Here is a 25,951-nt window from a genome sequence, read left to right on the forward strand (position 1 = left end):
TATTTTCTCTTTTATGCACGATAAGACCTTACCAACCATAGTGTGTTCACACTTGTCAGTTTATACACTAATGATATTGACAAAACTTAAATAATCCATCAAAGCCTCCAATTTCAAATTAGCTGGGTTGTTATGACTAAAAATGTGACTGTTGCAGAAAGTTTAAGTATGTTTTTGTTTTGTCCATAAATTATTCCCGTGTGCGTGCGTGCGTAGCGTGTGTGTTGTGTGTGTGTGTGTGTTCAGTTCACTTCACTTCTACTTTTAGGATAATGTTACTTTCATTCTGGTTGATTTGTTATTCGGAATAGTTATTGTTGGCTTACCTTTCTTTTGGTGGTGCTGAGAGTTGACTCAGGACCTGTGTGGTGCTCTCAAGTACTCAGCTACTATATAGTGCTTACAGCCCTGTTTGCTTTTTTGTAAGAATTTTTAGGATTCAAGATGACTACTAGTATGGTTTATTTAAAATAATCAAAGGTCTTAGGCTTCTGATAAAGGTATTTAATTGGAAAAATGTTATTCACTAACTTCTAAAATGGATGAGAAATTTACTGTAATTGCTTTATTATTTTCCATGTGTTCCACCTGGAAACATGTGTATTCCAACATTGCCTAAAGTGCAGCATTACATGCAGATTCTAAACACCACATAGGGTATCACATTAATATACGGCTGTCTCAGTCAGGGTTCTATCGCTGTGAAGGGACACATGGCCACTGCAGCTCTCATAAAGAAAACTTGTAATTGGGAGGGCTCACAGTTTCAGAGGTTCAATCCACATGGTGGCTGTCATCCAGATGGTGCTGGCTGCTTGATAGGCAGGCAACAGAAAGTCAACTGAGACACTGTATCCTGAGCAAAGGAAACCTTAAAGCCTACCCCCACAGTGACACATTGCCTCCAACAAGACCATACCCAGTTCAATAAAGCCAAACTCACACCTCCTAATAGTGCCGTTCCCTATGAGATTATGGGGGCCAGTTACACTCAGACTATCTCAAAGGCTTTTGAGCTACCAACAAAGTCTTACAGTAAGGCCTTTAACCTCTAAATTTGGGTTGTTTAGGGCCTCAAATATATAGATAGTTGCTCATCTATCTTCCAAATGGTAAAGCAACTTAAGTAATGTCTAGAATAATTTAGTCTTGATATCTGTAAGAAAAAACTCCAACCAGATGTGATGTTTCACACTTACCATACCTAGCACTTGGAGCAGAGGCCAGAGAGTGGCTGTAGGCATGAAGCCAGCCTGGTCTACTCATTGAGTTCCAGGCCAGCCAAAGCTCCAGAGTGAGACCCTGCCTGAAACAAACAGGAAAATTACACCCTGACTTGAAATTTTGATTTATTTTTACTTGAAATGTTTGTATTGATCATTAAAGCCTGGAGAATAGCAATAGTAAAACATAATAAAATTGTAGCTAAGTCTTCTTTTGAGAGGTTGATCTTGTGATGTCTCTTTCCAGAAGCTGATAGAATACCAGTAATGCGTGGACAGTGGTTTATTGATGGAACGTGGCAGCCTCTAGAAGAAGAAGAAAGTAATTTAATTGAGCAAGAACATCTCAATTGTTTTAGAGGTCAGCAGATGCAAGAAAACTTTGATATAGAAGTATCAAAACCCCTTGATGGAAAAGACGGTAAGATGACCAATTTAATATGTTCTGTAGAAGTAAGTAATTGATAAATCTTACAGTAGTTGGTAAGTTTGGTAATAGTAACTTAGGAGGGGTTAGAATTTACTAAATTTGACAGTTTTTGAGGTGCTGGGGGACCAGGCCTTATGCATGCTAGACAAAAGTTCTACCCTGCGTCTAAAATTTGGTTTTTAAAACACGTTACTATTCTGGAATTTAAAGTTTCTGTGAATATTTTGGTTATTTTACTTAGTACATATGTTTTAATTGCATGATACTAACAAACCTTTTAATATTGGCACAAAATGTTTTATATTATACTCCCAAGGTAGTCATTTGAGGCATTTGAGTTATCACTGAAAAATAGAACCTTATTAAAAAAAAAAAATTCCTTCTGTTATATAAAAAAGCACTTTCATTAGTAATTTTAATGTTTGATTCTTTTCCTGGATTTTAAGGTCAGCCTGCTTTTTGTGGTGTATATACCACTCCCTGGAAGATACATACCAGCTTTTAATTTAAACAGTATTCCTCTTACATTTCCTTACTCAGAAAGTAAAGTATGTTCCCAACCAGTTAGATGTTATTAGAATAGCCAAGATTGCCATGTTTTCAGTATGTTGTCTGACTCTTGAATAAACCTCAAAATACTGTGGTAAGTTAAAAATCCTTCTATTATTCCATTCAATCGAGGCAGAGGGGATCAAACTATTCTGGTGAGTACAAACGCCCAGGTAGCTTAGATACTCAGAGTGTGTCTTTTTTCTTGCTTGCCTTTGTTGGGTGAGGCTTTTGCAAGCCCTGCATGAGGCCTAGTGAATGGAAGTACACCTGGAGTGATCATTCTCCCTTCCCGTAAACTCGAAAGCCAGACAGCCCAGCTACTGATCAGGTAATTCACAGAATATATCTCTTCACTGTCTTCAGACCTTGACTCCCAGTTTCTTCTCTTTTGGTCCATGTTTCCGTCTCTGCTTCTGTCTTATTGTCTGTCATCTCGCTGAACACACACAGATACACACATTGGTCACAAGGAAAGAAGCTAACGGCTGCCTTAGTTCTTGTGTCTACTCACGTTAAGTCTGGCTACAAAGAAACATGATTTCCACAAAATTACCAGTGAAATCATCATTTATATGATACTATTGCAATTTGAGTCATTTTATTAATCTGTAGATTCAAGTATATCCTTGTTTTGCTGTCAGATTTAGGCTAAAGATTTTACCCATCAGTGTAGATAAAGCAGGTCTCTCTAAGAGCTGCGGCTGCCATTGCCTGCAGGTAATACTTCAGTAACTAGAAATAGTGCAGCAAGAATTGAAAATTTACCTGAGATTTGAATTAAGGAATGAACTCTCTCACCACTACTACCAGAATCATCACAAGCCCACTTCACAGCGTATGAATGGCAGAACCTTTGTCATAAAACAGTTACATTGCTATTGGAGAAAGTGGAACTTGGGAACTATTTCCTCTTTAAATCTTCTACCTTAAAAATAGCAATTTGCATAACAAACACAGTTTTGTCTCCCCCTTTCCTTACTGTTAGTGCTTAAAAGCCCCAGGGCTTGGAAGAATGGAGGGGGATATGCAAATTAGAAGGGAGTTGTCTCCTTCTACCCAGAGTTAGTCAGCGGCTGCCAGCCCCTCAGCTCACCTGTTTAGAATCGTATTCACAGTAAAATTAACTTTTATGTGAATTCTCTATTCTACTCTCTTTCTAAATATTAAATGTAACAAATACTGCAGTCTTCTGCAAAGTGCCCAAACTTAATATACCTAAGAACAAGTTTATGCTGGGCAGTGGTAGTGCATGCCTTTTAATCCCAGCACTTGGGAGGAGTTCCAGGACAGCTGGGGCTACACAGAGAAACCCTGTCTGGGGGAAGAAAAGTGTATTCGTATGAGTAGGTTTTTCCGTGGGGGTGGGGGGGGCAGTAAGTCTCTACTAGTGTAACAATATTGTTTAATGTATTTAAGCATCCACATGAAGTTCTAATTAGAAATAACATGTTTAGCTGGGCATGGTAGTGCACACCTTTAATCCCAGCCCTCATAGCCAGCCTGATAGCAAGTTCTAGGACAATCGGGGCTACATCAAAAGAGAGGAAGAGGGGAGGGGAAAAATGTATTGCATTGCCATATTTTTTTAAATATTTATTTATTATGTATACAATATTCTGTCTATGTAGATGCCTGCAGGCCAGAAGAGGGCATTAGACCTCATTACAGATGGTTGTGAGCCACCATGTGGTTGCTGGGAATTGAACTCAGGACCTTTGGAAGAGTGGGCAATACTCTTAACCGCTGAGCCATCTCTCCAGCCCCAACATTGCCATATTTTTAAAATGATTTCTTGAAGTCCATTAGAAGAAATTTTTATGTATATATGTATTAAATTTTTTTGATTTTTTTGTTTTGTCTTGTTTTTTGAGACAGGGTACCTCTGTGTAGCCCTGACTGTCCTGGAACTCACTTTGTAGACTAGGCTGTCCTTGAACTCAGAGATCCACCAGCCTCTGCCTCCACCCAAGTGCTGGGATTAAAGTCATGCGCCGCCACCACCTGGCTACAAATTGTTATGTTTTTGTTTTTTGATACAGGGTTTCTTTGGTGGTAGATAGCCTTAGCTCTCCTCAAACTAGCTCTGTAGACCAGGCTGGCATCGAACTCAGAACCACCTGCCTCTGCCTCCTGAGTACTGTGGGATTAAAGGTGTGTGCCACCACTGCCCTGCTCTGCAAAGCTTTTATTTTTGTTATTGATTTTTTTTTTTGAGATGGTGTTATGTAGTCCCAGTGCATAACAGAATAACCTCTTAACCTCCACCACCCATGTGCTAAGATTACAGGCATCCATCACCACTCAAACCTTGTATTGAGGATGCTGGCTGTCTTGTGGTATATAAAGATTTATCATATTGTTCAATAACTTCCAGTCCTTTCATCAGTTATTTGGTATTATGATAAATATATACTCAGAGGTTAAGATGACACTTAACTTTGAACATCATGGGAAATTTGATAGTATATTTTACAGCTGGTATCATAAAAACATCATTTACCCTCCAGAAAGCCACCATTTAGGAAAAAAATACCTCAAACTTAAAACATTTAACAAAAAATATGTATGCCTTCAGATTATTTCATCTTTCTAAACTTCTGAAATTTTCTGTTTCTCTCTTTTGGGGATGAAAAATACCCTTTTCACCTAAATATTTTCATGTGTGATGATAAAGCTTTGGCGCTTCCTTTGTCAGGATTGTTGTTAGTGCCTCCCAGTTCTGCAGGGCACTTTTGTGGGAGTCTCCAGGATATCTTAGAGAGAGCCAGCAGGATAATTAGCAGACTGAGTGCAAGGCAGCCCAGTGGAATAAAGTTCATGGAGTTATTAACAGGCTGTCAAGTCTCATCCAATAAATACAAATGTTTAAAAATTCTAGAAGCCGGAACTCGTTCATATTCTAGGGACTTCCAAGAAAACCAAGTTCTTACCCTTAGGAGCTTTAAACTAAGTAATAGACTGCTCCTCACTGTTGTGATGTCTGTTTAGTGTAGCTCTTGCTACAAACGAATTCTGTGTGTTTAAGTTTTTACCATCTTTAGATTTTTCATACTAATTTCAAAATGAACATTGAATTAGATTGATGGAAGTCTGGTGTAACTATCCAAATAAAGATAACCCACTTTGTGACTTAGATCCTTGAAACTTAATTCTCTAAGAACTAAAATGAAAAGCTCTCCTACTTCATCTAGTAGCTAGGAGAGTAAAATTATGTGTATGTGTGTACCACCTATGTGCAGGAACCCAGCAGGGACAGAAAAGGTTGCCATTGTGGTGCTGGGAACCAAACCCAGGTCCTCGCAAAGAGCGTAAGTGCTCTTAACACTGGGCCCTCTGTCCAATCCCAAGGCTAGGAAAGTTTTATCTAATACAGTGATACATTTGAGCCCATCCATTTACTTAAGATGACTAATATAATACAGTTGTGCCTTCAAATTGGTAATTCTTGCCAGGGGGTGGTGTTACATGCCTTAATCCCAACATTTAGGAGGCACAGGCAGGTGGATCTCTGAGTATGAAGCCCGCCTGGTCTGCAGGGCGCGAGTTCTAGGGCTGCACAGAGAAGCTACCGAGACAGGCTACTCTGTCTCCGGAAAGAAAAAAGAAGTAAGAAGATGGGGGTGGGGGAAATTCATGTAAACACCTTTAGTGCTGAATAGTTTGTTTGTTCCCTTATAGTCTATCCAAGTCTTATGCATTGTTTTTAGAAGTTAACCTAAATGCATTAATATTGTGCATCACTCTGGCCACAAGTGCACAACCTCAAATTTTGCAAGTAAAAAGACATAAAGACAAACTCAAACTGAGGGCTGGTTTTCCCACACAACAAATAAGATGGCCCTGCTTTGTTCAGACCTGTCACAGGCAGGGGAGAGACTGAAGGAGACCCAACAGCACAGTATAATCTGGTGTTCTGGATGGGATTCATGAGTTTGAGATAGCTGGTCCACATAGCATGTGCCAGCACATCCAGGACTACATAGTGAGACCCTGTCTCAAGAGAGAGGGTGAGGGGAGCATTCTGGCCCGTTAACCAGCTTTCTCCTCTGTCTTTGGTGACTGAGGATTCCCATCTTCTAGTTTGGGGTTATGATTTTATGATTTAACTTTTTTAAATCAATTTGTTTACCTAAGGTCCAAGAAAGAATGCTAGAGTTTACTTGTAGTTATCAAGTTTGAGATGCACAGGGCCACCTGCTTTCCCTGAGAGAAAGAATTTTCCAGATCAGTACTAGGCATCTGGACCCTGATTGCTTAGAAAGGAAACTCAGCAAAGGATCATTTGAGGCAGCCTGGGCAAGTGCTATCTAGGAAAGAGTAAATAAATTTTCCAGACAGTTTTCATAAAGGGAAGAGTTGTTGTGTGTCTCTCTTGTAGGAATTATTATCCTGTCCACTTTTTGAATAAACTTAATGTATTCAGAGTTACATGATGAAGAAAGGTTCTTTGAGAGATTAATTAGTAAGGAAATGATTCTAAATAATTTAAAACTTTAAATGTGGACGTCTTACTAATGCTATCAACTTTTACAGCCGCACCGTGAGCTGCACTGTGAGTGTGTGCACACTTTTGTAATAGCGCATAGGAGTCACTAACGGAATTCTAACAAGAAGTCATGCCTGTAATTCTGTGTCTGTGGTTAAAAGAGTTAAGCTACCTGGCCAATGATTTTTAAGTGAAAATACAGTGTAATGGTAAAGAGCCACAGCCATTTAAGTACATGAAATGTTTATATAAGCACAATTTTCTGTTGGGAGTGAAGAGCTTTGTAATGTGTTTATCTTCGTAGCGTTGAGAATTCATCATCGGGTTTGACCAGCTTTCTGAAAGTGCTCACTTGATTTCATAGTGTCCCCGTGTGTCCCGAGTGTGGGATTTGGTGCAGGTTCATTTCACCCCTGGACCTACAAAATCCAGTCGTTTCTTAGACGTTTCTGTTGGTCTGACCCCTTAGCAGTGCTAGCAGCTTTTTATGTGGCTTAACGTCTTTGCTGGCGTAGTTGTACCTCTCTGCTCCTGAGTGACTGACCAGAAGGCACACGAGAGAAGAGAGACAGGAAGAAGCCAGTTTCCATGTCTGTTTCTTCTGTCAGAGGCATTTATAGATCTGCTGTCACTCAGCTTTCAGCCCTAGGTTTTTAAAAATTATTTATTTGCATTTTATGTGCATTGATGTTTTGCCTCATGTATGCCTCTGTGAGGGTGCCAGATCTTGGAGTTACAGACAGTTATGAGCTGCCATGTGGGTGCTAGGAATTGAACCCGGGTCCTCTGGAAGAGCAGTGAGTGCCCTTAACCACTGAACCATCTCTCTAGCCCCCAGCTAACTTATAGTCTTAAAACCATCTACTTGTGTGTAGATGTAGTAATTTGATGTGTAGGTGTAGTTGTTAATGCCTTGTAAAAATTTCCCAGAAACCCTTACTGCATAAATATTTGCATATACTTCAATTGTATATATGACAGAAATTAAAGATTTTTTTAAATTTGAGCAGTATTTAACCTTTGAATGTCAAATTCATGCACAAGGCAGTAAGTTGAAAATTGAATGTATTAAAATATAAGTTTTAGCTAAATCATAAAAGTTTTGTAATTAACTGAAGTAGTAAACTGATTTATAAGATTCAGTTTCAAGTATACTAAACAATTACTTAACTATAAGGAGTTTTATCTGCAATATATAGCTAGCAAAATTCACCAAGGAGCATGCAGGCTTTAAGGTCATCTTCTGATTTGTCAAATACCAAGTCTATGCCTGACTTTTCTGTGTTGTCTGCTTAATGCCCGTCACAGCATGTTTTTCTAATGAGATTATTTTTATTTTATTAATCTTTCCAAAAGGGATAGTTGAAAGTGGAGCCTTCGGTATGGTTTTCTTCAAAAACTGTTTCACTGTCTTTGTAACAACTTTCTCAGTTGTGAAAGGAGGCCTTGCTCTGGAACAGTCTTGAAGCCATCGTGCTAAGTCTGGAGAGCACTCAGTGGCGTGTGCGCTCTGCTATCTCAGGCGAGCTAAATGAGCTCTTTAAAATCTGCTTGTATCCTCAAACTGTGTATCACTTCTTGACTATGTCATCACAAATTTGGTGAAGTAAATAACCTTAGTATCAGAAATATAGAGTTTATAAATCTCTTAGTATTTGAAAATGCCATGCATTTCTTGTAGCTATGCAAAAGAATTAAATGATGATCATGTGATTGTCACTGATAAATAGATAATATTTGCCTTTGTTCCTTTCGATAAAAGTAGAGCATATATTTGACAGACATTAAGCTAATTTTTGTTTTACCAATTTTTAACTAGAAATTATATTTTTAAAAACATTTAGAAAAATATTTGTCAAATGTAGTTTTTAAAAGTTAAGACTAAAAGGAAAAGGCAATAGAAAAACTCACTTAAATGTACTTTGAAGCTCAGTGTTTTTGCTTTCTTAGTTGTCTACCACCTCCCTCCCTTCTCCCTCCCTTCTCTGTTCAAATGGAGAGGATATAAGGAGAGCACAGACGCCACAGGTCTTAAGCGAAAGCGTTCCCAAGGTACAGTAACCGCAGTTCTGCTCTGTAGCTACTCCCAGCTCTAGCTCAGTTGGCTTAAAGCTTAGAAGTACTAGTTTTTGTTTTTAAATGTGTCTGTTGCGCTATTTGCCATAGTTTTACATTATTTACATCTATATGAAAACTGCATTCCATTAAGATGTTTGAATATTACGATGTTCCACTTTAAGACAACATATAAACAATTTGCAGAGGGACAGTTTGGCTAGATTTGATCATAAAGTTTCAATCTTTTTAGCATGTAGCTCAAAACTATATTAAGAATAATTTGTTTTGTAAATGGTTAGTAAGCCCTTGCAAAAGTTATTATTAAACCCTTTTAATTTATGAGAAGCTTTTTATTTAAAAGTCTGCGCCTGTGGTTGCATTCTGTGTAACTAAAGTTGCTGGCGTGAGTTGTGTTAATTCAGTCTTAGTCTTGTGAGACACACTCAACACACACAGGTCAATAACATACTCTGAGAGCTAGTAAAGTAGAATTGGTTTTCATAAAATTTTAAGTTATTTGTAATGTAAGGAGTGGATTTTCTTATAGTATGCTATGTCTTCCCATGGGGAACATGCTACTTCAGCATGTCTTACCGTCTTGACCAGGATCCCCCTGCCTCTGCCTCCCAAGTGCTGGGATTAAAGGCGTTCACCACCACCGCCTGGCTAGAACTGTATTCTTAATTTGGGGTCATATACAACTCATTTTTAGGTAGGACAGGGGCACCCTGCCAATCACTAGCTTTTGAGCAAATCAGCCTCTTCTTTTGTTCTGCATTGAGTGAATATCCTGATATTTTTAATAAAATTAACAAAAGGGATAGAACTTAAGTTTCTGTACCTGAGCCATTGAAAACTTTTAAATAGGTATATACCCCCAGAAAGAGAGCAGCTTTCTCTACTCCTGGGAATGCAGCTTGGTGATCAAGAACCATATCACTTTCATAAGAGGTTAATATGATAGAGTGATGCCAGTCCCTCTGCTGTTCCTCATAGCACTGTTGAACATTTATAAATTCTATGCATTGCTTATGTGACAGATGTTTTCAATGAAGTTTTCTCTACCGAACTAAAAGTATATGGTGTCTGAGTTGGCTACTGTTGGTTCAGAGACTGAGTATTAGAGTATTCACACAAAGGAAACCTGTTTTGAGAACTTGAAATTCCTCTTTGTGCGGCAGCTGTTCATAGTTTCAAACTGAGTCGGAACCATGTGGACTGGCACAGCATGGATGAAGTTTATCTCTACAGCGACGCAACAACATCCAAAATTGCAAGAACCGTCACCCAAAAACTGGGATTTTCTAAAGGTGATTGTTACATGGTACTGTGCCTTAACAAAACTTTGGGAGTCAAAAGTAGATAATTCATATTCTGTTTTTAAATGTCTTAAGTAGAAATTAAATTCAGTGACAAGGACCCTGTTAAATGAAACTTTTATTAAGGTGTATGGATTCACGCCTCAGCTCATAGTTATGAACTAGAATCCTAATAAGGACAATAAATGCCTTCCTGCATGTGAAAGCCATCTGCCTTGGCCGTGTAACTTGAGCATGACAGTCGGTACATAACATAAAGGAAGAGGAGGCTGGAACCAGTGGGGCTTGTGACTGGAATTGTTGGGCAGAAGCCATGTTGTCATGGATTCAGTTTCAGTGGAGGAGGGAATGGTGGTTGTGAGAAAAACAATACAACTCTTTGTGTAGTCTTGCTAAAGGAATTGTTTCTTGGCCTTTTACAGTTTAAAGTAGTTTTTAATATTTTTTTGGTTGTTGTTTTGGTTTGGTTTTTTGGTTGTTTTGTTTGTTTGTTTGTTTTGTATTTTTTCAAGACAGAGTTTCTCTCTGTGTAACCAGCCCTGGCTGTCCTGGAACTCCTGTAGACCAGGCTGGCCTCAAACACATAGAGATCTGTCTGTCTCTACCTCCCAAGTGCTGGGATTAAAGGTGTGTGCCACCACTGCCAGGCTAAAGTAGTTCTACTAAAATAAAATAGAAGGGTTAGCTACATGGCTCTGTAGAGAAAAGGCACTTGCCACCTAAGTGTGATGACCTGAGTTCAAATTCTCAGAAGCCATAAAAGCTCAATGCGTAGTGCGCAGCTGCGATCCTAGACGCTTAGTGCACAGCTGCGATCCTAGATGCTTAGTGTGCATATAAAATCCCAGCACTGCTCCAGGGAGGCAGTGTCCAGGCTCAATCCCGGGAAGCTGAGAACAAGAGGCTGCTTTGTGGAAAGAGAGCACTGAACACCTGAGGCTGTCCCCTTAACCTTGCACATGCCTCCCACATATTGCCCCCTTTTCCTGTCTATCACGCGCGCGCGCGCGCGCGCGCGCTCTCACACACACACACACACACACACACACACAAGATATTTTTTCTGAAAAGAGTGTTAAGAGAAGATAGAGCATCCTCAATAAGTTTGAAAACTCATTTTAAGGCTAAGAAGATGTTATTATGTTATTCTTTTATTTGCTATAAACGTATCTGAATATTTTTGTTTATAGTTATTTGTATTTTGTGGGGTACCTTTTTATATCTAATTGAATATGTGTACTTTTTGACTAGTAAGCTCTCTATTTTTTCTCAAGGTGTATCCTTGGCTATCCTTGAACTCACTCTGTAGTCCAGGCTGGCCTCATACTCACAGAGATCCTCCTGCCTCTACCTCCTAAGTGCTAGAATTAAAGGCATGTGCCACCATACCTGGTGTGCATTTTTAATATAGATGTTCTTTATTTTTCAACATTCTGCTTATTCTTTTGTTTTCCTAATGATTTCTGGCTTTTGTATTGTATTCACTTTTTATGTCATCAGTCAATATATATTATCTTACAAACTTTATTTTCTCTTTCCACCCAATGAAATATTTTCTTACATTCTTACCATTACTACTCTTTCTTTTTTTAAACGTATTTTGCAAATACAATTTCCCAAGTCCTAAACTTGAAGCCATAATTTTGCTCCAGCCTCCAGTAGTGGGACCAGACTTCATAGAGGTTACGTAGAAGAAGCCACGCTGGAAGACAAGCCCTCTCAGACTTCTCATATCGTGTTTGTCGTGCATGGCATCGGACAGAAGATGGACCAAGGGAGAATTATAAAAAACACAGCCATGTGAGTTCTTTACACAGTCCCAGCTTCTGCCCAAGGCATAAGCAGATCCACAGAGGTTCCAGCTCTTCTAATTCAGTGATGTTTCTGGATGAAACCAAAACAGTGACTGTATCCTTATGAGACATGACTTTCCCTCCTCAATTGACATAATTAATTTAGAGTTGGCAGAAGGAAATGAGCTAGTTTTTAAGTTTGATCCTTGCTCTCTGAGCCTCAGAAATTGAGAATCTTCAAAGTTGTCCAACTTTGAGAAGATTAAGAATTGCTTAAACTGACAGTTTTCAATATAATATGCCCACTAATTGCTCCCAGAGGAAACAACTTAGATTGTACACAGAAGTCAGTGGATACTTAGCATATAAGACAGGTTATCTCCTTATTGTTAGATACTCAGCTAATAACCAATTGGGGCTCATCCTGAGGGTTACTAATTTTTTCTCTCTGAAGTAGTTAATTGCCTATAGCTCTTCATCTAGTGATGGCCCTCCCCCATGGGTTCTCCTCATCCATGCCAGCATGGCTAATGGGGGTGCCACTGTTCAGGTCCTGTTCAGGTCATCACACTGTTGAGGCTTCACGTGCACAGCTGCCCTGTCATAGCTAGAAGACACATACATGTAAGCAACACACATACATGTAAACAACACTATAAACAGACATGTAAGCAACACTATAAACAGACTCAGCAGGTTGTATTTATTCATATGTATGTATGTGTGTAACAATAATAATTGGCAAAAAAAAGAGGCCAATTGAGAGGGAGTAGGAGAGGCAAGTACAGGGATATGAGAGGAGCTGGAGGGAGAAGAAGAAGGGGGAAGGAAATGATGCGATTATGTATTAATTAAAAATAAAACTTATTAAAAGGAGATGAAATGAGATAATTCATGACTGGACACACGATGTGTGGAGATGAACAAAAGCACGGATGTGTTCATTATGTTCTTACATCCCTGAAGAACTGTGTCGTTTAGAATGTAATGTAAGTGGGAGCATCTGAAGGTCCTGAGTGACAAATAGGAAAGTAACTGAGTATAACCAGCTTAGTGTCACCGTCAGGGGGATACAGCTGGACAGAGCTGCCAGGAAGTGGAGGCGTTACAACGAGAGATACTTACACCATGTAAAGACATTCATGAAGTTACTCTCAAAAGTTTTTCTTACATTTATTTACTTTTTAGGATGAGAGAGGCTGCAAGAAAAATAGAAGAAAAGCATTTTTCCAACCATGCGACACATGTTGAGTTCCTGCCTGTTGAGTGGCGGTCAAAGCTTACTCTTGATGGAGGTATATTCTGTTTGGAAATGGAATGATTTTAGCCAATGACAAACCTTTACTAGAGTAAATACATGGTTTTAGAAATATTTTTATTGAGAACAAACTCTTGGTCGTGTTCAGCAGCATATGTCTTTAATCCCAGCCCTTAGGGGTGGGGGGGTGGGGGATAAAGCAGGTGGATCTCTGGCTGATATAGCAAGCTCCAGACCAGGAGGACACACACACATAAAATCTGTTTTAAAATTGTCTGAGTATATTCACTTTTTATTCCTGATTATTCAAGAACATACTTGAGGGAAAAAACTGATTTTTTTTAAAAAATTGACAAAATTGACTTGTGTCTTTGGACTGTATGTGGACATCACAGATAGCGTGTTTGTGTGTGTCCTGTGATCTGGAGGAGGAAGAAAGAGATCTAGGTCTGTGTAACAGTAGCGCCCACCTTCATCACGGTGCACACTGCCCTGTGCAGCCACAGAGTCTTCCATATCTGTGTTATTGTCTCCTGGTTAGCAGCGTCAACTAGAGCACTGAACTCCAAAGTGGCATCAGGAATTGTAATGCGCTTTTACAAAATAAATACATCATAGTTAGGATTTCTGTTGCTGTGAAGAGATACCACGACCACAGCAACTCTTATAAAGGAAAAACATTTATTTGGGGGTATCTTACAGTTTCGGAGGTTTAATTCATTATCATCATGGTGGGACATGGTGGCGTGCAGGCAGACATGGCAAATGTGAGGTCCAGAGAGATGGTCCTTACCTTCCTCATTCGCTGTTAGAATGTTGCTGCTGTCGGTGTTGTGCCTTTGTTAAATATGTCTTCTGGAGAAGTGGCAGAGTGTCCTACATCTTGACTTCCAGGCAACAGGAGGTGAAATCCAAGACTGGGTGGTATCTTGAGCATATAGGAGACCTCAAAGCCCACCCGAACAGTGACACTCTTTTCCAGCAAGACCATACCTCCCTTTGGGGGACATTTTCTTTCAAACCACAAAGTAGCTAAATGCTAGTGACCAAGGAAGATGTCTCAGCAGTTTTGGTACATAGATAAAGTTCCATATTAGCTGTGGGATAGTGCTCTTGTACATTATGGAGATTTGTCACTTTTATTAGTTTAATAAAACGCTGGTTGGCCAATAGCCAGGCAGAAAGTATAGGTGGGGGTGACCAAACTAGGAGAATTCTGGGAAGAGAAAAGGCAGAGTCAGTCACCAGCCAGATAGAGAAGAAGCAAGATGTGAATGCCTTACTGAGAAAAGGTACCAAGCCACATGGCTAAACATAGACAAGAATTATGGGTGAATTTAAGTCATAAGAGCTAGTTAATAATAAGCCTGAGGGGCTGGAGAGATGGCTCAGTGGTTAAGAGCATTGCCTGCTCTTCCAAAGGTCCTGAGTTCAATTCCCGGCAACCACATGGTGGCTCACAACCATCTGTAATGAGGTCTGGTGCCCTCTTCTGGCCTGCAGACATACACACAGACAGAATAAATAAATAAATATTAAAAAAAAATAATAAGCCTGAGCAGTAGGCCAAACCATTTATAATTAATATAAGCCTCTGTGTGTTTAGTTGGGATTGAATGGCTGTAGGACTGGAAGGAACTGGAATTTCCGTCTACACATATAGTAACACTGTGGGTTTTTCTGGCTCACCCAGGTAAATGTCAGGAATGTAGACAACAGGGTGAATTAACATTTCCTAAACCCCTGAGCCTGTAGTTCTAAGTTCACATTGTCATGATACTTGTTTTTGAAACAGTCTCACCTTTGTAGCCCAGATGGCCTTGAACTCACAGTTCTGCCTTAGCCTCCTGAGCCCTAGGATTCTGGGAATCACCTACTGATGTTTCAGTCCCAAATAAACAGAAAGAGCTTTTGATAGTTTTGAAGGTATTAAGATAACTGAAAGAAGCCAACCAGAAAGATCTCATGTTTTATACTTCCATTCATTTAACTAGAAAAAGAAAAACTACAGTCACAAATAACAAACCAGTGACTGTCAGAATTTAAGGGAGGGGAGAGAACTGTTTAAGTCAGAACAGTTCTGTGTCCTCATCACAGCCTTTGTTACATAAAACTGTGCAAGTATTAATATTCACCATCAGTTTTACTCTATAAATTTCAAAGTAAAAGCGTGGTATAGCAAACACCAGTGTGCGCGTTGGTCGTGAAAGAGTAAAAGGGACTAAGGTGCCCTGGACTTACTGTCTTTGCAGTGAGATAGCATGAGAGGGGATGATCGGCATAAGAAATGTAGAGTTCTGGTTTACTGGTCCCGTGCCATCTGCTCAGAATACATAAAACTACACAGAAAAATGAACTGATCATCTTCTCAAGGTCATGATGTAGAGGATTTATGTGCAGAGTAATTGCTTTTCTATAGTCCAGCAGCAGACAACATAAAAAATACAGGACCCCAAGAAATACCTCAAATATACAACTTTATTTTTAAAAAGTATAACTTTAAGTAACTTAAATATGTATATTTGGATTTTAAAGTATAAAAACTATTAAAATATAGGAAAACTTAAATGCAAAGAAGATTCCAATTAAATGATTGAATGAATATACTAGAGATTCTAACTCCCAAACCACTCTGTAGATAGTCACAGAACTTGAGGAACTGACTATAAAATGGTTGTAGGACAGAGGGCCCAGAGTAGCCAAGAACCAAGACAGAGAGTCATGTCTTCCTCAGCTGCTGGAGCCATTTAACTTCTGTGATTTAAACACTTAAATGTTGGGACGAAGCTGAGCCGATAAATCAGTGCAGCCCAGCATGTGCGTGCCTCCCATCTGTGCTAATTGTGGAACCTAAGCCACAACGAAGTCATGAAAGGATTGCACTTTGATGTGCTTGGAAACTGGTAATCCTGTGGGGGAATTGGTTAAAATGATGTCTGCTTATATATCAGCTGGACCAAAGGCTTAACATGAAAGCCAACACTTTAGGAAATGTTTGGGAGACTAGTTCAGAGTAGAGAGGGATCCTAGTCTTTATCATGGTACCTTTCAGTCCTTACTACACTGTACTACAGTGCAGCATAAATACGAATTAAATTATGAGAGCCAGTGCAGTGGCTTGTCCTTGAATGAAGTCCTAAGGCTCTGCCCTCCTGTGGTTTAGCATTGTCATTGCTTCTGTAAGCAATGCAGATGCTTCTGCGTCTCCAGTAGTTCCAGTAGGTCAGACTTTTTGTCCACACTTTTACACCAACACTGTCCTGTTTACTGAAGCCCATCACTAACTCTTTTGTCTTTGTGTTTGTTTATGCTCTGACAATGCGTGCCCATAGAGCTATTGGTTCACAAGAGACAGATAAATATGAAGCATGGGAAAGTCTTATTTACTCCTGGTTTGTTGTTAGCCGTGCCCAGGTGTGCCAGATGGGCATAATTTGGGCCAGGGTAAATAGAGCCAAAAATTTGTTAATAGCCTTCATCCTCTGACATTCCTTTGTTGTTGTTGTTGTTGTCTTCTACTTTTTGTTTTATCTTGGATATTTTGCAAGAAAGAAAGGTCCCCACTAATGTTTATTACTTAAATATTAAGTTACTTTCAGAAATGTGATTTTTCCCTGGAACCTTCTGTAAGTTTGATTTAGGTTTTGTTTTGTTTGTAGACACTGTTGATTCCATTACTCCCGACAAAGTGCGAGGCTTGAGGGACATGCTAAACAGTAGTGCCATGGACATAATGTACTATACCAGCCCGCTCTACAGGGACGAGGTAAGTGCCATGACCTTTAATAGTGAATGTGGTCAGCTTCAGGCTAAGTCCTCCCAGCGTTTCCCAGAGAGGCCTCGTAAGAGCAACCGCTCGGTGCTCCTTAAAAACACAGAGGAAGCAGAGCTACAAAGAGAGACCTTGTCTCAAAACAAGGAGAGAGGTACATGGTGGTTCACACTGCAAGCCCAACACTCAGGAGCCTAAGAAAGATTGCCATGAGTTCAAGACCCCTGTGAACCACACAGTGAAGCCCTATCTCAAAAAAAAGGTAGAATAATAAAAAATAGCATAAAGTGTATAGAGACTAGGATGAAGGTATTCTGAGCTCATGATTTATAAAATATGCTTATAGGTATGTATGTATGTATGTATGTATGTATATATGTATGTATGTATGTATGTATGTGCAAATGTCTGTGTTCGCATGCATACATTTCCCAACAGTGTTTACTGAAATAGCCATAAACCAAGGATCCCCCTTATTGCACTGAGCCCACAACACCCAGATGTTTGTAGTGCCTTATTCCCCATAAAGAAAAATTACAATTCCTTGTGGATATAGCTGATTCAGAGGCCAAAACAATTTGTGACAGAAACTAAAGAAATGTTCAAAAGAATAATGGCAGGTCCCAATAGGAGCTACAGAACCATTGCAATCAGCTGAAGCTGAGCCTGTCTGGGACTAGAGTGGTTCACTACAGGAATTATTAGTACTTCAACATGGGATACAGTAATGGCAATGCAGTAAAGGATTGTAAACCATTTTTTAAAACTTTCATTTTTTGAAACTTTCATTGACTGTGATTTGAAAACTGACTGGATAGTGGCCAGGTCTCCTGCTTTAGTAGAACGGTGGAGCTGACTGGAGCTGCGCAGACGTTTACAGTAGGCGTGGCCGTGCTGAGTGTAAGGGGCTGGTTATATTCATCGGTGAATGTGAAATTGAGGGCAGTGTTGTTTAGGAGCAGGCTAATTGTGTGCATCCTCACAGACTGCTCCCCGGTCTACAAAAGAGGAACAGTAATTACACACAGGAGAATTCAGGCAGCATCTATCCTGGGTTTTCCCAAGGGACAGGTGGACATTGTGAGCCTTGGAATATGATACCCAGTGGAGGATGCAGCATCCCCTGTGCAGCATCATAATATTGAGGAAATATCTGAGAAACACAAACAGGACGTGGGGCTGGTGCTGTATTCTATTGTCAGTGTCATAGAAGACAGTAATTACAGGAACTATTGCCAATTACAGGGGTGGAAGAGATCTGATAAATACTCATACCCCTTCCCTGTTGTCCTGTAGTAGATGAGGAAGTTGCAGGAATGGATGACAGAGTTGGGTTGTGGTAGTAGATTAGATAAAATATATCCAGGTTATGCCATGTAGCACGAATAATCACACTAGAAATATTCCTAGCATTAAGAAATGTAATGAAGTATTAAGAGATAAAAGATGACAGTGTGTATAGTGTATCCCTCACGTAATTGCCAGAGATGTTGGGAAGGTGTGTGATTGCATATTTAGAGAAACAGAGAGAATAACTAACACATGTGTGATAAATGCTAACAAAAGGATAATCTAAATAAAAGATAACACATGGGTTTTCTTCATTTTGTGTTGTGAGGAGGGGAATGTGCTTCTGAGTGCAAGTGCCTGTAGAGTCCAGGAAAGGGCATTGGCTCCCTCGGAGCCAGCGTTAATGGCTGTGAGCCACCCTATGTGAGTGCTGAGAACTGACCTCAGTGTCCCTAAGAGCAGTGTGCTCTCATAACTCGAGCCAGCTCCAACACAGACATTTGGTTTTTTTGTACTAATTTTACTTTGTAACATTTTATATTTTCAAATAAAAAGTCAAGGAAACAAAATATTCAACTTAAGGGGAAAAACCATTTTCTAGGTCCATCCCCTAGAGGTTGTGATTTACTTGGTCTGAAATGAAGCCTGTGTTTTTATTTTAAATTAGCAGTTCTCCTAGGTACTCCTAGGTACTACCGTCAGGAAGTTCTAGGTAGTGCTTCTTAAAGGAGTGCATAGTAAGCGGTGTTTCTTGCTCTCTCGCTCGCTCGCTCGCTCGCTCGCTCGTTTACAGTCTGTAAATTAAAAATCCCTTATATTGGGGCCTGATGTGGTGCAGCGGTTAAGAACACTTGTTGCTCCTCACTGGACCCTGGTTCGGTTCCCAGCACCCACGTGGTGGTTCACAACCATTGTGACTTCAGTTCCTGGGAATCCTAACCCCCTTCTGACATCCTCCAGCACATTTGATACACAGAATGTATGCAGACAAATCATTCATAAAAAATAAAATATCAGAATAAGCTGCAATCCCTCATGTTACTCGTTCACAAAGACAGTAAAATAATCAGTGACTAGGAGGAGCATGGTCGTGTCCTGTGGTGAAGACCTTTGTAGTAGCAGAGCTGCCTCAAAATAATGGACACTCCCTTCAGCATGGAAACAAGAGACCAGGCGGATTGCTAAGCCACCACCAGCTAGGGTGCCACAGGGGGTGCTCTCATATCTGCCCCTTATCTCTGACTCTAGATTGAGTTTCTCAAAAGAAAAACCCTAAGTTTGTTAATGGCCACCAAAGAGCCAGGGTTAGAGGGACAAGGCTGTGTGTCAGCTCTTCCTTCTCAGGTCACACCTTCTGAGGACTGCGTTTTTAAAATACGTGAAAATTGGCTGCTTTTTTGCCAGTGTACTGAAGTACTTCTGTGTTTACCTAGTATAAAACTTAGAATCAAGACCTTCATAAGTAAATAGTAGTAGAGATGAGTCAGTGTCTTACTGCCCAAGCACACACAACATCCTGGATTCAACCCCAAGCAAAACACTCCTGTGCTCTTTCTCTGTAGGTGCTGCTTGGATTGTAAGGAAGGAATTTTTTTTATCTTACGGATTTTTGATACTGTAAGAGCTCACTCCAGAGAATTACAGCTCCCTTAATGAACAGCACACAGAGTGACATTGCATGGTGTACTCTTTAGTCCTGGAGTTTTGCCTACAGCCCCAGTCTTAAAAGGCTTTTATATTCATTTTTCCTTGAACTAGTAGTTCCTAAAGTAGCATTCTCAGGCTAGCACCAACAATATTTTCCAGGAATGTGTTACAAATGCAGATTTCCAGGGTCTCTAGTGCCTCTGAGTTGGGAACTTGGAGCCAGAGCCCACCAGTCCACTTGTAGCAGTCTGCCCGAGAGATCCGGATCCATGTGAGAGCTGGAGAACAATTGCCACTGGAGCACAAGCCTCTTTCCCTCTGCTCAGTGACAGGATGGATTGCATCGGACAGATAACATAGTGTCAATAGCTCAAATTAGCCTTTGTTTTAGTGAACTCTAAGATGTCAGCAGAAGATGCCAGGGCTTCATGCATACTTCATTGAGCCCACCAGTCACAGCACAAGAGTGAGTGCTAGTTTACACCATCAGGTGGAGGGTATTCTGTGGCAGCTGATGGAGTTTGCTTGTCTCTTGATAGAACATGATTTTAAAATAGAAGCTCTGTAAAAACAAATATATCAGAGAAACAGCTGGCTTGTTAACTAGTGAGGTAAAATGAATAAAAACTGAAAATTTATAATCAAATAGAAGAAACAGTAAGGAGAGAGGACTGTGCTAAACTTGAGGGTCCGGGACGGTTTGAGAGATAAAGTAGCCTTTGTGGGTTTGGGGAAGGTGGGTATTTCGGTAGCTTCCCAGAGGTGAAGTACTGAGCTGCTTCTCGTCAGCAGGCTTATTGAGCTCCATCGCTGAAGTCATTTTTATTTTTCTCTGTCAGCAGCACGACGAGATGTAAACTACGGAGGTCTCTGGTGACTTCCTGCAGCAGCCTCTTACTACATAGTCTGTCTTCAGCATATCAGTTATAAACTTACATTCCTTGAAAAAATGTTTCTACGACTAAAGCCCACTCACTGAAAATTTAGAATTGATAGACAGTAAGTTGCTTTGAAGTAGAAATTTCCAGGGGTTTTTGGAGATCTTATTAGAATTCAAAAGGAAATTTCTCCTATCTGGCTAGTGTAATTTACTGAACGCCTACAAAAGGATGGATCTTGAGGAGAATCTCCGCCTGGGGTGATGAGACGGTTTGTAGCATGTATACAGACCTGCATTCCTGTATCTTTTTAAAGCACCTGAGTAATTTAATAACCTGTTTATATTTCAGCAATCATGTTTGTTTTTCTTAATACGTTTGCATTTAGAAATAAAATTTATAGCCCTCAATGAAAAATCTAATATGATTGTATTTTCTTATTTCAAACAGCTAGTTAAAGGCCTTCAGCAAGAGCTGAATCGATTATATTCCCTTTTCTGTTCTCGGAATCCAGACTTTGAAGAAAAAGGGGGTAAAGTCTCAATAGTATCCCATTCCTTGGGGTGTGTAATTACTTATGATATCATGACGGGCTGGAATCCAGTTCGACTCTATGAGCAGCTGCTACAGAAAGAAGAACTGCCTGATGAACGGTGGATGAGCTACGAAGAGCGGCATCTTCTTGATGAACTCTATATAACAAAGCGACGGTAAACATCCCTAGATTTTTGAAAACGCCCTACTGGAATTGCTGATGTTCTTAAGAAAATGCCTTGGGTCTGGAGAAATGGCTCTGTGGTTAAGAACACAGGCTGATCTTTCAGAGGACCAGAGTTGAGTTCCCAGCACCCACATCGGGCTGCTCGCAACTCCTGTTACTCCAGCTCCGGGAAATCCAGTGCCTCTCTGTGCTCACACACACGCGCAGAACAACACAAATAGAGTTAAAACTTTAAGTAAAAAAAAAAAAAAAGCTTTATGCTTTGTTCAAGGTATAGTTTATTAGATACCATACCTAACTGACCTATAGGTTATTAATTTTTATACTTTCATTACATGGATTTTTCCACAGAATAATTTCATCTTCCTCCATCTTTGCTCACAGTTTGTTCCCACTGTCTGCAGTGTGTAATCTTTTATTTGCTGGTCTGAACCTTTATTCTGAAAATAGTATTAAAACTTTGTTACTCTTGGCCAATTATTTTACATGTTATCTCTTAACAATTATATAGTATATAACTGTAAGTAGATTTAATGACCCTCTTAGCATCCTTTAACTCTTTGCTGCATTATCATCTTAGGTGACACTTGCCTTCACCATCTTCCTCTAACTGATACAAGTTTACAGCGGAAGACACTGATTCTGATAACTTAGCATTTTATACAAACAACTGGGTTAACTGACAAAATTTTTACTCAGAAAGCATTGGCTTTGTTTTACTTTTAGAGTAGTTGTCTCAGAATTTGACTTATTAGGTGCCGAAGACATAAATATTATGATAACAAAATGATTATTAGTCTCGGAAGAAAATGACGTTTAGCGACTGTGGTGGCACACACCTTCAATTCCAGCCTCAAGAAGCAGAGGCAGGTAAATTTCTGAGTTTGAAGCCAGACTGGCCTTTAAAGCTATCTCCAGAACATCCAGGGTTACACAGAGAAACCCTGTCTCAAATAAACATAAAAGAAAACAAGGTTGGCTATCCTCAGAGCAGCGGTCTTGATGTGTAAATCCAGTGAAATTTTGAGTGGACCGGAATTTGCTCCTCAGCCCTGCTGTCAGACCGCACAGTCACCTGCTGCACCAGCTCCAGGAGACCCAGCACCCTCTTCTGGCTTGTGCAGGCACTGCATTCACATTTATCAACATGTACACACTCGTGATTCAAAATGAGTCACAGAACACTTAAACCTTTTTTTAAAATGTGATCATGGTGGCACAAGCTTGTAATCCTAGCAGTGAGGAAGTAGAGCTAGGAGGATCAAGATTTCAAAGTTAGCCCAAGCAACATGAGACTGTCCAGAATAACTAAGAAAATACTTGCATATGTAAATGAGTAAGTCTGTCTGAGAAAGTGAGTTGTGGCTTTCTTGAGAAAGAAATGTAAGCAAATGTATTAGATGTGAGCGAAGCCAGAGAGTAATAAAAGAGGCGACCCGGGTGTCCTTAGCAAAGGGGTTAAAAGTGGTTTCTCGTGTGCTCAACAAATAATGGCTGTTTTAGAAATTAAAGCAGGTGGGGGCAATACAGTGAAAACACCTATAAGATTCATTACTAAATATAGATAAGGAAAAGACATTTTTAAAAAAAGATTGAAGAAGAGAGTATAAAGTATAATTTTTAAAGCAAGGCAGGTAGGCAGGCAGGCAGGTAGAGAGAAAGAAGCGGGGATAGGTAGGTCAATAATTATGTATACAAGTGTCGTAAGACATGCCTTTGCAGACCCTGAGCAGTACAGCAGGAACATCAATTAAACATTGTCATAGAAGGGGCTGGTGTGAGAGCCATCATTGCTTCATAAAGTAGTAAGCCTCTAATACAATGGTGATTTGTTGTGGTCTCATACTGCCTCCTAGGCTGAGGGAAATAGAAGAACGGCTACATGGACTGAAGGCGTCGTCCATAACGCAAACACCTGCCTTAAAATTTAAGGTAAGGGAAGAGATCAGCCTCTCATCGTCTTGATACTTTTTGGACATTTGAGTATGGTGTCATGAAAATTTAGTCAAATGAAGGCTTCGTCGTGATTGGTTATATACTGTGTGCTTGGACACGTGCTCCAAAGAACAGCGTGGGTGAGACCTGGCAGTGCGTACGTGCCCTGAGCAGTGTGCAGAGCAGTCGTGCACTTGAGAAGTGGCTTTCCTTCTGTCTGGGAGGCTTTAGGAGGATGAACACTTGTTCTTTAGCTTGGCTTACATTTGCCCAAGTCAAAAGAGAACAGCAAGGAGAGGACTAGTTGAGACAGATGTGTGGTGACATTTACTATTTAGAAGGAACAAATGTGTGGTCCACAGCAAGAAGGAAATAAAAGTTCAGGGTAGGGAGCTGGGTGCTTCAGTTTATGAAGTCTAGAACAAAGCCCAAGACAAGGCTGCCAGGGCCGTTTTGACTGGTGGTGTCAGCTTCTTTACCTTAGGTCCTCATGCTTGAAGAGTACGTGCTCTTACCCACTGAGCCATCCTCGCCCTGAATCCTTGTTTTTGCTTTTTGAGACAGAAACTCATGTAGTAGCCCAGGCTGACCTCAAATTCTCGTGAGTCCTAGGACTACAGATGGGAGCCGCAAGTGCAGCTTCATTTCTGTCTCTTTCAGACCTCTTTTCTCTCTGTCTATAGGATAACTGGTTTGTACCAGCTCTGTCTCTGCTGTTTGCAGTGCTTTTCCTTGGGCTGGGCAGCTTGGTGATAGCATGTGTGAGGCTCCAGGTTCAGAAGCATGAAGGCGCCATTTCAAAATATTCCTTCAAAAATAAGTCTTCATTTGTGTTTTTTCTCTGTAAAAATAGAAGTCCTCCTGTCATCTTTTTGGAAGGCGTTACAGGCGCATAGAATTGGAGGCCGAAGCCCTGTCGCAGGATGGTTGGATGAGGCATGAGGACCAGAATCTTGGCTTACCTGCTGCCCTGGATTCTGGTTCTTTCACTCTCCCTTGTAGAGTTCCCCTTCCTCCTGCTGACTAAATGTAGGTCTGTCTCCAGCTCTCTGTGTTCTGAGCACATCCTTGGCAAGCGGGGTGACTGTCTTGGCCTCACGTGCCGTGACTACAGTGATGTTCATGCTGATGTGACGGCAGAAGATACATTTCTGTACCCCTGCTCTTAACTTTGCAGCCACACATTACAGACATCTCAAACTTACCTATGAACAAAAATAAGATTTGGGGACAGTTTCCTCTGACAGTGGAGCTGCATTGTTGTGTCTCTGACCCATTCTTTATCATCTCCATGCAAGCATCCCATCGATCCTCAAATGTTCCCACTATGAATGACAGCTGGGCCTGCCCTGCTTGAGATTATCTCTTGCCTCATTCCTTTCAAGAGATTTTTTTTTCCCAAATCAGTAGTTTCTCAGTTTCCTGGTGCAGTCACACACACTGCTTCCAGGTTACGCTTCTCAGAGTATGGGCTAAGTGCCATTCTTCACAGCCTAAGATATAAATGCAGCCTGTCTTCCCTGGATAGTCAGAGATCCGAGTGTTGTCATCCCAAGTAGACTCACACACATGCACACTTTTGTGTCAGTCTTACCTATGTCTTTTCTCAAAAATCATCCAGTACCTTTTTCTCTCTACTTAGTCCAAATGAGTTACAGTCTTGTGGGTCATTCTTCCAGCCTTGATACCCCAGTCTCAACTGTGGAAGTCCTTACTGTCTTGTGCTGGCCACTGCTCGCCCCGCCCTCTGAAAAGGCCTCAGAGTTGGCGGCTCCATCCTTCCATGGCATTCCTCCCACACGCCATCAGCTTGGGAACAGTGGCTCTACCCCGCTGCTGGTCCCGACCACCACAGCACCTGGCGTAGAGGCATAGCCTCATGTCACCCCGACCAGGAACTAGAAGTGCAAAGACCTGCTTCCTGTCACCTCCCTCCTTGTCTCAGCTTTAACTTCTGCTATATTTTAAAATAATGAAAACCCCACTGGAAGTAAATTATTACAAAATCATTAATGGCTGGTATGTAATAAGTAATGCAAACAAAGCTTACTTAAAACATATATACTTAGAGGTGATTTTATTGTTTGTATTTTATTATTCTGTTGAAAATAACACTTCACCGTTGTCTAAATTTAGGACGGCTCTTTTCATTTTAGGTTGAGAATTTCTTCTGTATGGGATCCCCACTAGCAGTTTTCTTGGCATTGCGTGGCATCAGACCAGGAAATACTGGAAGTCAAGACCACATTTTACCTCGAGAGATTTGTAACCGCTTACTAAATATTTTTCATCCTACAGACCCAGTGGTGAGTTTCACTGTGAGCTTCCTAGATCCCTGTTCTCTATGAGCAACCTTGTCAGGGGCCATGAGCTAACAGGAGATTCATTTCTGACTTGAAAAGGTTGTGTTTTTAACACTGTGTTGATTCATTCAGAGTTCACGAAATAAAGTGTTAGAGAGGATCTCCTCTTACAACACCTATCAGGGACTGGAAAGATGGCTCAGTTGTCAAGAGCACTTGGTTCTCTTGCCTAGGACCTGGGTTTGATTCCCAGTACCCACTTCAGGTGACTCACTACCTTCTGTAA

The 25,951-nt window shown here is 40.5% G+C and overlaps 1 protein-coding gene across 4 annotated transcripts in view; it reads left to right on the forward strand.

Moving 5' to 3' along the window:
- The window catches only part of Ddhd1 (DDHD domain containing 1), an 82,541-nt gene that overhangs the window by 47,681 nt on the left and 8,909 nt on the right, over positions 1–25,951 (forward strand). For 2 of the 4 annotated variants that reach the window (XM_038309886.1, XM_038309887.1), the window contains exons 2-10: positions 1,471–1,644; positions 8,642–8,743; positions 9,931–10,059; positions 11,721–11,868; positions 13,050–13,156; positions 16,779–16,885; positions 21,157–21,416; positions 23,284–23,359; positions 25,519–25,668. In XM_038309886.1, the coding sequence (XP_038165814.1) occupies positions 1,471–1,644; positions 8,642–8,743; positions 9,931–10,059; positions 11,721–11,868; positions 13,050–13,156; positions 16,779–16,885; positions 21,157–21,416; positions 23,284–23,359; positions 25,519–25,668 (1,253 nt within the window). The remainder of the gene's footprint in view (positions 1–1,470; positions 1,645–8,641; positions 8,744–9,930; positions 10,060–11,720; positions 11,869–13,049; positions 13,157–16,778; positions 16,886–21,156; positions 21,417–23,283; positions 23,360–25,518; positions 25,669–25,951) is intronic. The other 2 variants (XM_038309888.1, XM_038309889.1) reach the window with 1 other exon arrangement.

The sequence above is a fragment of the Arvicola amphibius genome, chromosome 13 (assembly GCF_903992535.2).
Source record: "Arvicola amphibius chromosome 13, mArvAmp1.2, whole genome shotgun sequence".
In the NCBI taxonomy this organism is placed as follows: domain Eukaryota; kingdom Metazoa; phylum Chordata; class Mammalia; order Rodentia; family Cricetidae; genus Arvicola; species Arvicola amphibius.